This window comes from Rhipicephalus microplus, chromosome X (assembly GCF_043290135.1).
Source record: "Rhipicephalus microplus isolate Deutch F79 chromosome X, USDA_Rmic, whole genome shotgun sequence".
Lineage (NCBI taxonomy): Eukaryota > Metazoa > Arthropoda > Arachnida > Ixodida > Ixodidae > Rhipicephalus > Rhipicephalus microplus.
This window is the reverse complement of record NC_134710.1, coordinates 393,137,911-393,153,885: the sequence shown is the minus strand read 5'-3', so window position 1 is coordinate 393,153,885 and position 15,975 is coordinate 393,137,911. Positions and strand designations below refer to the sequence as shown.

Here is a 15,975-nt window from a genome sequence, read left to right as displayed (position 1 = left end):
CTTATGTTACCAAATGTTACACAATTATTACACAGAAGGTATCGAAAATCTGAACCTACCGTATTTACTCGATTCTACCGCGCCCTCCATTGTAACGCGCAACCGATTTCCACGACAAAAAAAAAAAAAAAAAAACCGTAAGACATCGATTGCAACGCGCACCCATTTTTCTCGCTGACCCGCACGATCACACCACTCGAAAAAACGACTCCTTTCGGGAGCGTCTTCCATTTAAATATGAGGTACGGGCGAAGCTTGTGCCCATCTGACGTGTAACAGACCATTGCCGTCACTGTAGTTTTACCGTGGACCGATGTCAGCACGCGAACTTGCTTCGCCCCTTTCTTCTCGACGGTTGTGGTGCCAGGCATGTCGAAGTAAAGAGGCGTCTGATCGGCATTCCCGATTTGCTCAAGCAGGTAGCCGTTGTTGCGCCGCAAGTTTAGGACGAACCTTTGAAAACTGTGAAGCTTTTCATCGTACTCCTCCGCAAAACTTTTCGCATATGCATGTTCCCCTTCGGAGGGAAAAGCCTTTCCTCTTCATAAAGTTAGTTAGCCAGCACCTGCTCGCTTTAAACTGGCTCCGCATTAGACCTTTTTCTAAGGCTAATTGCATAGCCCGCACTTGGAGCAGTTCTGTCGTCACGGGCCGCTGTGCCGCTCGCTGCTCAAGCACATACTCGCCGAGCAGCTCTTTAATTTGCGGAAACCGATCCTGCTGTGGTCCAGTGAAGCCTTTGCGTGAAGCTTTGCTAACGACAATCTTCTGCTTTTGTTTCCGCCGGTCCCGCACGCACGTTTTGGGAACTCCTAACGACCACGATGCGGCCCGATTTCCTTCCGCTTCTGCACACGCGATGACTTTTCTTTTAAAAGCGGCATCGTGGTGCACTCGAGTTTTTGGAGTCGGCCCTTCCGCGCCGTCGATGCTAATGCACTACAAGATGAGGAACTCCTCAGCACACGTACGAAGTGCCGCACATGGGAAACACATAGGCAGAAATAGCCGACGCGCCATGCTGACGCATGTAGGGGCGGCCATTTTAGAAATGCCGATGGCAATAGATTAACCGCATTCATTTTTTTTTCGTACTCGATTCTAACACGCATGCGATTTATGAACTCTCGTAACCGTAAAAAAGGTGTGCGTTAGATTCGAGTAATTATGGTATATTATGCGAATTAAGTGGATTCACGCGCCTGTTTGGCCAATATTCACAGTGTATCAACCGCACGTATTATGAGAACATAGTGTGGTGCCTGTTGGAATAACAAAAATGTGAGTTATGGTATCTGAGTCAATGCAAACTTGCATCCGAAAGGTGTGAGGGTAATTTGAGAAGGTGTCATTTTGTAAAAGATATTGCAGATTTAAAAAAAATTCGCCGTATTTCAGCTTGCTTTGCTGCAGATTTCGTCGAGATACGATAGCCTTCAGCCGGCCTTCTTGCGTGCATAGCGTCGCATTTTCAGCACAACTTTAGAAACACTAGGGTCTTTAGAGTTTTGTATTTATGTGTTTTCTAGTAAAGGAACACACCACCTAATATATAGGGATTGAAGTTGTGCCTTGGGTAAGCGTAACATTTGCTTTTTGTTTAACAATGTTCATAAGTATGAACGCAACCACTTGTTCAAAATGGGTGGGTATTCAGCAATTGCCTAAACTTTGGACGGATGGCTGAATCTTGTGGGAGATAGACAGACAGACCAAAATTTTACATTCATGTAATCAAAGAAAGAGCGTCGTTTTTAAAACATACTTTCTGGTGTAAGAGTGACTTGCATAGATTTTACAGTGTCGCATGCTGTGTGTAGTAATAATGGAAAGCACCTTATGGCGGACATTGTCATATCTTTCCCATAAATGTGAAAGAAAAAAAAAGGTGGGGAAGGGAGGTTGAGAGCATTTGGTAATCTGCAACTTCAAGTGAGCTTTTTATTAAGTCAGTTCTAGAAATGGCTTAGCACTGTAATCTTTACAATGCACAAAAGTGGTGTCAACTAGCCCTGTTGAATTCTTGTTGTTTCAGAGGTAGTAGGAAGAGAAACACAATGTTGCACAATAAGCATTAAAAATAAATGCCACTATGGAAGGAAATCATGTAGAACTTGCTCAGCTCATAAGTGTTACACAGACTGACTATTTTTATAGAGTATCAAAAGCCCACCTTGCCAGATTCAATGATAACATTAGTAATAATAATAATAATTATTATTATTTCTGCACCATGGCTTCGAGCCAGGACGCATGCTTGCTGTGTTCCTGCCCGTTTTTAGGTACGCAACAGTTTTTCCCATTGTGAAAGTTGCTCTAAACGTCTTCATGCAAAGTGTGTAACCTGACATGTTGAAGAGCTGCAACTTCTGTTGTCTGGATCACGCTACTTTTGCCGCAATTTATGGGATCCGAGCCATGCTGATGGTAAGCCTAGTGAAGACGACTCGGCGGCCTGCTGCGGTGAGCAATGCAGCTCTCAAACCGATTCCCCCCACCCTCTTGTGCCCTTGCGAGTGGTGTTCTTGCCGGTCTGTGCCATCTCCTCCTCAACGCGCTGGAGGGAATGTCATTCCTCAGCAACGAGTTATCCCAACTATGCGTAGAAAACGAGCACCTGCGTAAGGATGAGTCTCGGAGTGCGAAACAGCAGGCCCGCTTCATCGCCTCCCTTCGGGGAGAGGTTTGCTTCCTGCTTGGGGTGCCGACGAACCGTACTGCGACGGTGCCAGTAAAGGCAGCTGTGGCCCTCCCAGTGGGGGAGAACGGTGATTGACCTGCGATTTCTAAGCCACCTGTGCACTCGACCTCTCTTAAATCCACTTTTCCCGTCGAATTCGCCACCAGCTGAAGACACGTCCGAGCCACGCACCGTGATTCCTGCGACAGCCTCTTCTGCAGCTCTTCTTCCACGTGAAGGAAAGAAGAAACCTGCCTCGTTTGGGGCAATGACCACTTCGGCTCTTTCTGTTGCTCAACCGCCACATCGGCCGCCGTGGCCCAAAGCCATTTTTGTTTCAAAGTTGAGCCAGGACACCACCGCTGCTAAGCAGGACTGAAAAAAAGTTTTTTCTTTCATTCATTCAATGGATCTGTCTTTCATCTCTTGCCAGCACTTTCAAACTGAATTTCAGACCTATTCTTCTTTTTACATCGAGGTTGACAAGTTAACTCTACAGCGCTTGAATGACTCTTCGATGTGGCCTCAGGGATGCCTCTTGAAGCCTTTTCATGGGGTACTGCACGACAACATGCTTTATCCCTCTGAGCTTGTGGCTGGTGTCGAAAGCGTTGTGTAATAGACATTCTCTACCAGAATGCTTGCGGTCTAGGTACCAAGACAAACAAATTTTTCGCTAATGTTTTTTCGTCTTCTTTTCTTATTATCGCTATTTTTGAAATCTGGCTGGGCCCTGATATTCTCTCATCTGACTTTTTCCCCTTGACCTTCACCCCCTTCTGCAGCGACTGAGATTTCAGTGCAACCAAACAGAAAGGCGGTGGCGTGCCAATTGCCATTGACAGTTCACTAAAATCGGTTAGACGGAAAGACCTGGAATCTTTTGTAGAATCTATCTGGTTAGATATCCGCCTGGAGCGCCAAGAAAAATTGTTGATTGGATGTATCTATTTAGCACCCAGCATTTCCTCTGCCTTGTTTCATGATGCCATGTCTTTCATTGAACGTGTGATTTCGTCTCATAGTAGGCACAGAATGATTGTTCTTAGTGACTTTGGTGCACCTGGAATTCACTGGAGCACGCTTACCTTTTCTCATTATAATCATTTCGTTGAGAAAAAGTGCAGCCTGCTCTTGGATTTTCTGGTGTTCAATTTTCTACTGCAGCATAATACAGTTGTCAATTGCAGAGGCAACGTCTTAGACCTCTGTCAAACAACCAACCTGTTAAGGTTTCAACTTCCCTCTTGTTCGACCAGTGAGAATCTACTGTTTCATGTACCCGACAGCTTCTTCCAACACTCTGTCGTTCACAGAATACAGAGTCTATATAGTGTTAATTTTCTTGATCTTGATGTTTTTCGTAGCCCACAGTCATTGTTTTTGTCTCAGCTCTGCACAGTCTTAACATGGTTTTGTACAATGTACAGATTTTTTCCTTTTCCTTCCTTCAGGAAGCCTTCCACATAGTTGTGTATATTCTATATCAGTATTAGTCACTCACACTCCATGATTCTCATCTTGTCTTTCTACTAATGCCATATAGCATTGATTTTTTAGTCTGGATTTTCGCACTTTTTAGTTGATTTCTTTTTCTGAAGACTGTATCGTATTGTTATTTTATTGTTTTATTTTTTGCAAGCACCTGCACAAGGACCTTATGGTTGTTCTTGGGCATGTTAAATAAATGTTTGATTGCTTTATTGATTATTATTGGGTTATTGTATTACAGAACTACAATGTGATTATGAGGCACTTTACAGCGGAGAACACGGGAAATTTCAATCATGTGGGGTTTTTACATTCGAAGCAGCTCTTTGACTAGCCTGTGTAATGCTGTCCCTCTGTACAAACGCGGCCGGCGCCGCAGGTGTTGGCACAGTGCCAAGTAGGTCACGCTGCTGCTGCACATTGATGCCACGCTCTCCTCGCAGTGCGCGCTGATGTCACTGTTTCCCTCGCCTGTCGCGGCACCCGCAGCTGCCGCAACCTCAGCTCGCTACACCGCCGACTAGTCGGTTCACGCGCAATAAATCTGAGGTGCGCCCAATGTACGCGTTGAAACATCTCTGTATGTGTCACCTACAAGAGCTACACCAGCCATCGCTTGAAAGGAATCTTCCAGCGCTTACTGCAGCACCCGCACTAGAGCTGTATAAACCGTGACGCGACCCATGTGCAATGCTGCTGCTTTGCATCCCATAATGGTTCCCTTCGGGGACATGGTTCAAGTTTTTTAAACGTTTACTTGCCACGTTTTTGGGCATTCATTACATGCGATGTGATTTCGTGACCTGCCTTTTTGTTTTTATGTATAAAAGGCTAGTTACTGGCACAGAAAATGAACAACCCTCCTACATGATGTCACGAGCTTCTGAGTTCTTTGTTTACATATTTGAACAGTATTGTGGCAAAAGAAAAAAAGAAAAAGAGAGCTTACTAAGTGAAATGCTTGGTTCCTTTAAATTATTGTAATCCCTGTTTGTCAATAAATGATTAGTGACGCCCTAACATTCAACGTCCAAACCTGGCGACGTGACTGGAAGCTAAGGCAGGAATTGAAAGACTGATTTTCAGTTTTGTGCATTTCACTGGATTGCCATTACTATGAGTGTTTATAGAATTTAATTAGTGGGTTCTACCAGGGGTGCTTAACATTTCTTTGGTGTGTTTATTTGTTCTTTGATCTACTGTAATTAAGAGATTGACTTGTTACTGTTCAGTGATGCTTTATCTATTTTCCAACCATGTAGAGCCTACTGGGATGCTGACATTTCACAGGAAGTGTCTGACTGAGCCCTATGAGTGGAGCAGTTCTGAACACAAGCTGGGAAATCTTTTTGTGTCCGAGTCGGGGTTCATTGAACGCGAGGGGCAGGGCATGCTGCAGGTGAGTGAGTTTTACTGATTTGTGATATCAGGCAACACAATACAATTTTGTAGCATATACACCAGGCGACCAGTCAAAGTTAAGGTTTACTGATTAAACTGCAGCTAAGCTTAAGCGGTCAGTGGGACATGATTTTTGTCGATTGTTGTCATTGTCTGTATAACTTGTTAAATAAGGTAATAATAGAGAGGGAGGCAGCTATGAGTAATTGAGAAGAAGCTTTACTTAGCCTTACATATGCCCCGCCGTAGTGGTCTAGTGGCTGAGGTACTCTGCTGCTGACCTGCAGGTTGCGGGATCGAATCCCGGCTGCAGCGGCTGCATTTTCGATGGAGGCGAAAATTTTGTAGGCCCGTGTGCTCAGATTTGGGTGCACATTAAAGAACCCCAGGGGATCTAAATTTCCGGAGCCCTCCACTACGGCGTCTCTCATAATCATATGGTGATTTTGGGACGTTGAACCCCACATATCAATCAGCTTTACATATGCTTCCATACAGATTATGTACTGCATGTAGAAGCCATGCCACTTTGGAGAGGTGATCTGTACAAATCTTCACACTCTTCTATGTGGGTGTTTTGGAGTGTGAGTCTTGCTGGTAGAATTCTAACCAAATGGAATCATGTTGAAATAGGGCCACCTTTCGATTGGAAATGCAAACGTGATAGCTTACTGCTTTTACTGAAATAGTTTGTTGGTTTTTATGTTGCTGGCCATAGCAATTCAAGCAAAGCTTGTGTTAACTGACCTGTGAAGCTGGTGATGGTAATGTTAAAAAAAAAAACAGCCTCCTAATTCACAGCTGGCATGCACCATAGAAATAATAAATAAAGCAATTTTTTTTTTCCGGGGCTGGGATGGTGGTTAAAAATCAGTTTTCCGACATAAAGTAACATTCATGTTTGTGCTTTCATTTACCATAACTGAAGGTTGACTTCGCAAACAAGTTCATTGGTGGAGGTGTGTTGGGTGGCGGTTGCGTGCAAGAAGAGATCCGGTTCATGATGTGCCCCGAGCTGATCGTGTCTCGATTGTTTACCGAAGCTCTTGGATCTAGGGAAGTCCTTGTCATTACTGGTGAGAATATTATCTTTCTGTTGAAGTTTTCTATTCAAGTTATCTTTCTCTCCAGAAGCACTGCAAGCATTTCAGCTGTGTTATGGACCCTATAGTGACTCTTAACCCTGAATGTGTGGCCTTACATGCATATAGAAAGGGAGATGTGATTCATAGTATTTCATAAACTGGCACAGTTTCCACTGATCTTGTTTTCTGGCCACTTTTGGAGTTGGTTGTTGTAGAACAGTGTAAATGATTCTTTATAGTATTCAACATTCTTGTAACAAAGGTATAATAAACATTAAAAAGGTTTGTGCAACACCTTTCAAACAGGGAACCTGTGAACATATGGGCCAAATATATGCACTGTATTCAGCAGGTGACATGCAAAAGACAGCGAAAAATTGCTTGCCTTCTCCTTAGCGATGTTGTCCCAACTATGCAAAGCTACTAGGCACAGCTATGCAGCAAACAGATGCTGCAGGTTTGGCGAGTTTCATGAATGGTATGTCAGTGGATGATCTCATAGGCCATGTACTGCATTGCGTAGGTATCACTGCTACCCACAGGGTTCTGTCACGTACCAGTGCTGTGCATGTCTGAACCCTAAAGAAGTGGTCAATACAGCAAAGAAAAGTGGGGGGGGGGCAAATGCGTAAGGTCATAATTCACAGTGACAAACTTCTGGGTGATGTGTCATGCCCTTACCATAGCCTTCCCTGCATAATTTCAAGCGCGTTCAGAAGAAAACGCTCGCTTGAGACGACAACTTCACTTAACATGATTTTAAAAATCTTTCCAAATAAAAAATTTATGGGGAAACGGAGACAAAAACAGCAAAACCTCGTTAATTGTAAGTCACATGAACCGTGAGAAATCTTTGAATTAAACAAGTTTTTGAAATAATCAATCTTGAAATTATTCAAAGTAATCAGAGCTGGTGGTTTACTGTGCCGGCTAGTTTGCGGCTCCAATGGTTACGTTTTTCAGCAATACCAGGTCACGATTTCGTCACAAACAAGGGAAAACATTAAGCCTCGCTGCTGCAACTGCAAAAAAAAAAAAAAAAAAAAAAAACACGTCATGGTTCAACTAAAATGCTCGCCTGCGAAAAACAAGACATATTCATTGGAATACAGCAGTGACACGTGGGCAGCATGTCGCCTGCACCTCACTGCGTCAGCACGTCATGATGTGACCATTAACCCATTCTTTGTAGTGAAATAAAGAATTAAATAATGAACAGTGTGACGAAATTCGCGACGTGTTTTTTCTGCAAAACGTGTTTGGTGAAGCTTTCAAACCGAGTTTTCGAAGTAGGCGTTGCAGGCAAGAACTCGGACAGCAGTGCAAGTGCCAAAATTGGTGGAGCAACCGGCACTCAAAGGTTCACATACATCCTGAATCCTACCAGACTGTCTATTACTATTGTTTTTGTTTATATTCCAAGAAAGAATGGCTTCATCATGACGCGCTGACGTATAGAGAAGCATGCGACATGCTGTTCGTGCGTCCACACTGTATTGCAGTGAAGCATGTCTTGTTTTTAGGCATGTACGAATAGTAATATTTTGGTTCGCAGTGAATTGGAAGCGAATAGCCCTTGGGGTCGAATACTTTCGAAGTGAATTCGAATAGTTGTCAGGTGTCCGAAGAACAAAACTGAGCAGTTCAAAGTTGGTTTATGCAAAAATTCTTTATTTTTGAGGTTGCAACATACAAAGGAATCACAGATAATCTTGTAATAACATATCTTAACCAGTAGAAAATTTGTATGTAGACTAGTTGTAAAAGATGCTCCCTTCTACACTGATAACAAACCTACAACATACACATATACATAAAACATCACAGAAAACCATTCGGTAATATATTTCAAGTAAAAAAATAATGGCATTCAGACTAGCAGCTCCACAGGCAGTGAAGAAGGTGCCACCCTCTACTAGTTAAAATGCTATATCACACAGAAAAAAAAGACCGTTTGATAACATGTTTCAATAAAAAAAGTATCACAGCTCTATATGTAAGTAAAAGGTGTTGCCTTCTACAGTTAACAAAATGAAAGTCAAAAATTATCATGGAGAAAAACTAGTTGCTCCACATGCTGGGGAAGAAGGTGCTTCCGCCTGCAGGTCACAATGGCACCCGCTGTCGAAAATAACCTTTCACTTGTTGTCTGGGTTGCTGGCACTGAGAGGTATCTGCGGGCTACCCTTACAAGGGACGGGTGAAGGTGGCTGCCTTTGCTCTTCCACCAATCGAGTGGGTCCTCACAGCGAGAAAGGAGGGGAGCTCTCAGGTACTTCTGAACATCATCTTTGATGGAAGGACCAGTTATCTTAGAACCATCTGATGCAATACTAGCAAACGCCCCCCACACAGAAGCATCTTGGGAGCTATCTAAACCTGTATCACTCTCAGTTGATGCTTTGCAGCCTAAAACTTGCAGGGTTCCCTCTGCTGCTTTGGTAAGAACACTGCAGGCCCACTTCTTCTCTGCCCTTTTTGTATAGAAGGCATCCTTAAACCTTGGGTCTAGCAACATCGCTAGGGCTGTATTCTCAGATGTCTTCACACCCGGAAACCTTGCCTTGATGCTGCATGCCAGACTTGAAGCAATTGCTGATGACTCATCTGATTGAGCTGTGTGCCGAGCAAGTACAATGCCAGTGCACTTCAGCAGTGGAATTACTTGAGACAACGTGGGATATTTGTACCCACATAGCTCTGTTGTGGCTTGAGCAAGTGGATCGAGTACCTTCACAGCGGCAGTCATCAGCTTCCATTCAGCTGCAGTGAAGTTATCAACTGCATCGCACTCTGAAAGCTTCACGGTGATTGGTTTGCGAAGCTTGAGCAGCCTAGTCATCATCTGATGCTCGCTATTCCAACGCGTCGGAATATCTTGCTCCACTTCCAGGGCATTCAGCTGCATTTCCCTTTGTACTTACACAAGGCGCGCCCGAGCCTTTGAGTTTTTATTATAGCGGCCAACGATAGCCCTGGCCTTCGTGCACAGTTGGGAAAATCCAGGTACATCCCGCTTGACATCACTCACGCACAACTGCAGTGTGTGCCCGAAACATTTTATGCCTATCCAAGGCGACTGTGTAATTGCTGCAGTGAAATTTCTTCCATTATGTGTAACTACGTACACTGGTACAGTACCTGGATCGGGAAGTGCCCACTCCTCCATCACACTTTTTAGAAACAGCAACAAGTTTCCGGCTGTGTGAGCGTCTGCCATTTCTGTACATGCCAGTGCGTGCACATGAAGTTGAAATGAGCTGTCCGTGATGTGCATATTACCGACAAGTAGCTTTCGTTAGCACGCGATGTCCAACTGTCCGTTGTTATTGAAATTGCCTCGACTCCACCGTCAATCACCGCCTGAAGGCTGTTCATCAAGTTTTGCTTCTTCGAAGCATAGAGCTCCGGGATTATTGCTCGGGAAAACGTTGTCCGCGACAGCACAATGTACTCGGGCATAGCAGCGTTCATAACGGCCACAAAGCCCTGCTCCTCAACAACTCTGTAGGAATGCATCCCGCGCACTATGAATCCGGCAATGGCCTTTGTCATTTGCTGTGCTTTTGGCGCCGTATGTTTCAGCTTCGGCTTGAACCGGTCAGCTACTGAGGGCTCCTGCACGTCAGGCTTAGCAGTAGACTTCACGCTTTTCCGTGCCCAACATTCCTTTTCATATGTCACGAAAACATCCAGGTGCCTCTTTAAATGTGTCACCAGAGTCGTCGTCTTCAGAATGGAGTGGCACTTCAGAAACTGAGCTTCTTGGCCAGGCGGGACCTTTACAAAAAAAAGTTCCATATGGGTTGGCACCCATGGACGCGTTGGCCATGTCACTTGGAAGTAACTGATGCACACTGAAGTTCAAGCGTGGAGTGCGATCAACAGCTGCTCACTGCACGCGTGCCACAGGCTAACCAAACAATGAAACGGGAGCCTTGACGAACGTGCACGTGTAAGATGGCTACGACAACGCTAGGGTGGCTAGAATGGGGAGGTGTGAAAAGCGGCTGCCGAAACCGGTCCTCGAAGTGCGCCGATGCCGCTTGGCGCACTGCACGCACCGGCGCGGGTAAACATGCGGAGGAGACAAACGAGATGGCACGCGCCGCTCTCCACAAAAATTGCTCCCACGCTGTGTGTTGGTGACCCGTTTTCGATAAAATCATTTTGATCGAGCAAGTGTAGGGCAGTACGTGGCACCTAAGCCCTTTAAAGTCTCATCTCTGAAAACCATTCTTGAAATGGCCTACGAGCAAGACTCGACGCCCACTTTCATTGACTTAAAGGCCAACTTCGGTGATTTTTCAACCATGTCAAGGTAATAGTGTTTCTATGTTCCTGAGATACTCTTGTCACGAGACCAATAGCTGAAATGCTCGGGAAATTCGCAAATGATTTTAATAAGGAAAAATGTGCGAAACTAAAACCCGAACGGGTGCCCTTTCTGCGTACAACGTACTATTTGTTAAGAACCGGAGGCCGTATACTGGTCCCGCCGGCGCGTAGTATCAAAACTGTGAAAGCCAAGCAAGTGAAGCACTGGCCAAACACCACTCAGGAAGGAAGAAAGCTTTCCTCTGCAATACCCGTGTTAGACACCTCCGCCATCACCTTGTGGCCACCACAATAATCGCTGTAGCGGCCAAAGTAGCATTGGCATCAGCTGCGTCACTTCCGTTGACATGCCAAACATGACGTCAGCCAGACAATGTTGCCAATAATCCTGGCAAGCGAAGTGAGCTTTGCGAGGAAATCTTTGAAATTCATTTGCAAAGAATTAGTGCATCTCTCAAGCATATAAATTCGTATAAATGACGAAAATGTAGATAGAAACGTACCTAGCGAATTTCATTGAAATTCATTGACCTCGAAAAATTGCCGGAGTTTGCCTATAAGGATATTGTGGTTATTGGCGGTGGAGCTGCAGGTGCGCCGAGAGATGTTAATCACTGTAAGGCTTGATATTAATTTGAACATACCAAATTCATTCAACCATGAGTGTAAACTTTGGTATCAGAGCCCCGTTTCGCTTTTCCGAACGCATAATCTTGCGCAAGCCGCAACTTGAATACTCACTTAGCGTTCAAGATCGGCCACCGAATGTAACAGTTTTCGTGGCGTACAGTTACTCATCCTCAGATTTAGGTGCACGTTAAAGAACCCCAGGTGATCGAAATTTCTGGAGTCTTCCACTACGGCGTCTCTCATAATTATATTGCTGTTTTGTGACGTTAAGTTCCACATATCAATCAATCAATCAATCAATCAATCAATCAATCAATCAATCAATCAATCAATCAATCAATCAATCAATCAATCAATCAATCAATCAATCGATCGATCGATCGATCAATCGATCACAGTTACACACAAATAACGCAATAACCATGTTTCCAGCAGCACACATGTGAACAGTTTTTACAAAAACACTTTATTTTCATGCATGTCAGGTGTTCATTCACTACAACACTCATAGCTTTACTGCTTGCTCTTTTTTATTATTATGGTTGGTTTACACTTTTTAAAAAAGAAGTGGGATCGAGCGAGTCAATAACATTGCACTAAGGGAATTTGATGGATCTGCAAAGCTCCACTGAGATACCACTTCTGCCTGGACCGAGAGATTTCTTGGTGCATTTAGTTTAGAAACAAGTGGTGTTGTATACATTACCAAAGAAAAGTAACCAGGCAGGTTACTCGCTACGCTAATGATAAATATTCGCGTTACCATCCTATGTTGCCTACCAGAAAGGCAACGGATTACCGTTACCGAAATAAAATTAACATACGTCTTCTTCGAATATATTCTATGATTGATGTGTGGGGTTTAACGTCCCAAAACCACCATATGATTATGAGAGACGCCGTAGTGGAGGGCTCCAGAAATTTTGACCACCTGGTGTTCTCTATCGATTATACAAGATCAGAAGTTTGAATCAATGCGTTTGCACTGTAGGAGCCAGAATATCATTTTATAAACCTCGTATTTATATTTGACATGTCATAAAGCATTTGTTAAACATGGTTCTAGTACCGTAATTAATCTTGCTAAGATAAACATAAACCCAAGTGTTTGTCTCACTAGGCACAAAGAATTAAACGTGGGTTTTACCTATCCTTAGAAGCGTTTAAGATGAACATTGTCCTACAGGCTACCTTATCTAAGATGAACATTGTCCTACAGGCTACCTTATCTGTTGACCACCTGAAACCATGAAGACACTGATACTTCGTCTTTCCTTCTGCCATTGAGAACTTCCTATGAATCTATTTAAATATTGCGAGAAACGTCGCAACAACTGGCTGTTTTGCGCATTTTTTCCACAATTCTTATTACTGTATTGTATCTTTTACTGTGATGTCTCTGTGTACCAGTGTACAGTTTTGATCCTGATGATTTCTGGTACTTCATTATAATAATATGTGTAATTAATTCGTTACAATTAATACCCAACTATGGCGCTGTAGATATATGTAATTTTACATAATCGAAATCGTCACGTTAGATGCTTCGTCCAGCTCATTCATTTTCCCGAATATAGTACATCTCCCGGATTTTCGTCACTCTACTTATTAATTTTTGCTACTCTACTTATTAATTTTTGCTTTTCATTTTCATGCCAAGTCATGATACATATGTATTCCCTCGCTCGCTATTTGTGGAGCTTTGTTTCATTCCTTTTGTATTCGTACTTTATGTCATTTTATGCTTGTAAAGTTTATTTTTTATTCTACATGTATGAATGTCGTGTATTGCTGCTTTGCCAACGTGTGACTGGGTCAGTACTTTGTCGATTCCTCGAGCTTTTATTCCCGTGCCCCTCGGCCTATTGAAAAAAAAGGAATAAAGTCTCTGACCAAAACAACTATAGCTAATTTAGGTGAATTAAACTAGGAAATTTTGCACGAGATGCCGGACGTGTAACACAGTGGCCTAATGTGCACCGGAGAGTTGCATGTGATGGCTTATAAGGCCGTGGCACATGTTAAATCTATCTCTCATTGTCACAAAAATCCGAAATATTATTTCATCGTGAAAGAGAAGAGGAGTAGCCGGCGCCACGCATTGGCACCAACCTCTCCTTACATGCATTTATTAAAAAAAAATTTCGTCAACCTTCTCCGAAAAGATATGATCACTGACCTCAAAAGAATTACAGTAATTTTGACAGCTTGCATCTGCTAGTGGACAACAATCGGAGGTACTTGCAGTGTAAATAATTTTTGCCCCTTTAACCTACACAGGGCTCGCTAGAATTGCAACTGTTTGATGGAAATGTGAGCCTTGCTTTTTCAGGTACTGCAAACTTAATGCTCTGCGACCTGTACTATCAGCAGAAGCAAATTTTATTTTGGGAACAGAACTGATAAATAGCACTACCGTGTTGCAGGAATGACTTGCTGACAAGTACAACTCGCACAATTTAAGCAGTAGCTCATTTCTACATGTATAACGAGTGTGTCAAATACTAATTGCCGAAGTAACGTGCTACAGTGTACCAGTAGCGTTGTTACTTACAACGCGTAACCACCAACACTCTGCAACAAACAGCCGTTCTTGCACTCATCACAATTATTACGAAGTACCAGATTTCTCACAGCACATCTTGCCACATAATATTCAGGGTGACAATCCGCTGCTCAGCGGTGTACAATTTATGGGCGACAGACACTGCTAGTGCATCAGATGGAAGTATTTCGAAGTCTTCAGCATTTTTGCAGCATTTTTTTTACAGATAGAGAGACTCCACCACTAAGTGATCCGCGTTGCCACCCTTGGGTCTCTTCAAGAGGCTGAGCTGAAGCATTAAGTTTTGCAGACAAGTATAATGCAGCGACGCTAGATCTACTTTTTTTTTTTTTTTGTCATTGACACCTTCAGGCATTTCAGAGAAACCCAGCGCAATCAGCGATTGACGAAGTACTTGTAAAGCAGCTATCGCCTGTGAAAAAAAAAAGAGCGCACCCGAGGAAAACCCTGCGAAATGCGCCACTCACTACCCACGCCGCTGCCATCAGCGCCCCTAGTGGCATCAGCGTGCCGAAGGGCCTTCTCCGGCAAGCGAAAAGCGCCGCGCTCATCTCACCTCCCCATCTAGCCGCCCTAACGACGCTCTAAATGTAGCTTAGCTTGTCTTGGCTCCAGATGTAATCGAGATGTAGGCCTGACGTCAATGGCACTGCGGCTTGCCAAACGAAACCGGAACTCCTGATAGAACTTGCACGCAGTTTTGAAATTCGTTCACCCCGAATACTTCGAAATATCTGAAACTTTAAATTCGGGTCGAAGCGAATTCGAATACTCTAATATTCACTCGAATATTCGAAGCACTCGAACATTCGCACAAGGCTACTTGTTTTCCCGCAGGCGCACATTTCAGTTGATCACGCGACCGTTCTTTTTTTTACTATCTTATTTTTTGAATGGGAAGTATCAAGGTTAGCGTGCTTCAGTTGCCACTCATCAGTATGACTACAGTACATTGTATAGTGGTTCTTAAGGGCTGTTGTTCTCGCTGTTTTGCGGGGAAATCAGGATCGGGAATTGGTACACGGCACCCAAAGTCTTTGAAATAACTGGACTGTTGCTAACCGCTGCTTTAAATTATCTGCTCAAACTTACATTGCAAAATACTGGACCACGGAAATACTTCGAATTAAGCAGGATTTCGAAATAACCGAGTAGGAAATAATGAGGTTTTACTGTAGTAAGGTAATTCTATGATAACTTCGAAAGCTGTTGCAGGGCCCTTAAAAAAAGAGAATTTGTCATGCTAGCATTCATCATGTTATCGAAGTTTAAATGTGCTCAAGCACAGTTCTTTGCAATTTTCACCCAACCTAAGATTTTTCAATTACTGCACAGGACATTAGTTTTCCAACACGACACATGACTTATGAAGATCAAAGTGCTTTCTCACATCCTATCACCAGCTCATTTTTGTTCATAGCCATCAGCTTAACTCTGAAGGAACATGGGAGAAGCCAGTGGTTAGCCATGCGACTGCATTATTTTGAAAAGTTTTATACTACAAGCATTACTTGTTGATCTGCTTAAGAGCCAAAGAAATGAATATGCAGTAACAAAGGTGTTTGTTCATAGGCAAATACTAACCTTGTTTCTCTGCTGCAAGAAGTGTGTAACATTTTTACCTCATTCTGCAGAGTACTGCTCTGATAGCTTGATGCGACTAACCCACTTTTTTTTGACAAAGATAGTGTTTTTTCTTGTTATGGTCGAAAATTAACAATTTTTTTCTGACTGAAGTCACTGCAACAGCAACAGGAGTTGATTCTTTCAATACTATGCCTATT

At 43.4% G+C, this 15,975-nt stretch overlaps 2 protein-coding genes across 3 annotated transcripts in view; one reads left to right on the top strand and one right to left on the bottom strand.

The window, feature by feature from the left end:
* The window catches only part of LOC119161005 (Poly(ADP-ribose) glycohydrolase), a 122,011-nt gene that overhangs the window by 57,463 nt on the left and 48,573 nt on the right, over nucleotides 1-15,975 (top strand). For both annotated transcript variants that reach the window (XM_075880160.1, XM_037413307.2), the window contains exons 13-14: nucleotides 5,434-5,570; nucleotides 6,501-6,648. In XM_075880160.1, coding sequence (XP_075736275.1) covers nucleotides 5,434-5,570; nucleotides 6,501-6,648 — 285 coding nt within the window. The remainder of the gene's footprint in view (nucleotides 1-5,433; nucleotides 5,571-6,500; nucleotides 6,649-15,975) is intronic.
* LOC142777039 (zinc finger BED domain-containing protein 4-like) lies at nucleotides 8,696-9,705 on the bottom strand. The gene has a single exon (XM_075881342.1). The coding sequence runs from the start codon at nucleotides 9,563-9,565 to the stop codon at nucleotides 8,696-8,698; it is 870 nt and encodes a 289-aa protein (XP_075737457.1). The 5' UTR covers nucleotides 9,566-9,705.

Excerpts from the sequence above, each read along its gene's own strand:
- LOC142777039 (XM_075881342.1), bottom strand. The coding sequence starts at position 9,565 with ATGCAGCTGAATGCCCTGGAAGTGGAGCAAGATATTCCGACGCGTTGG.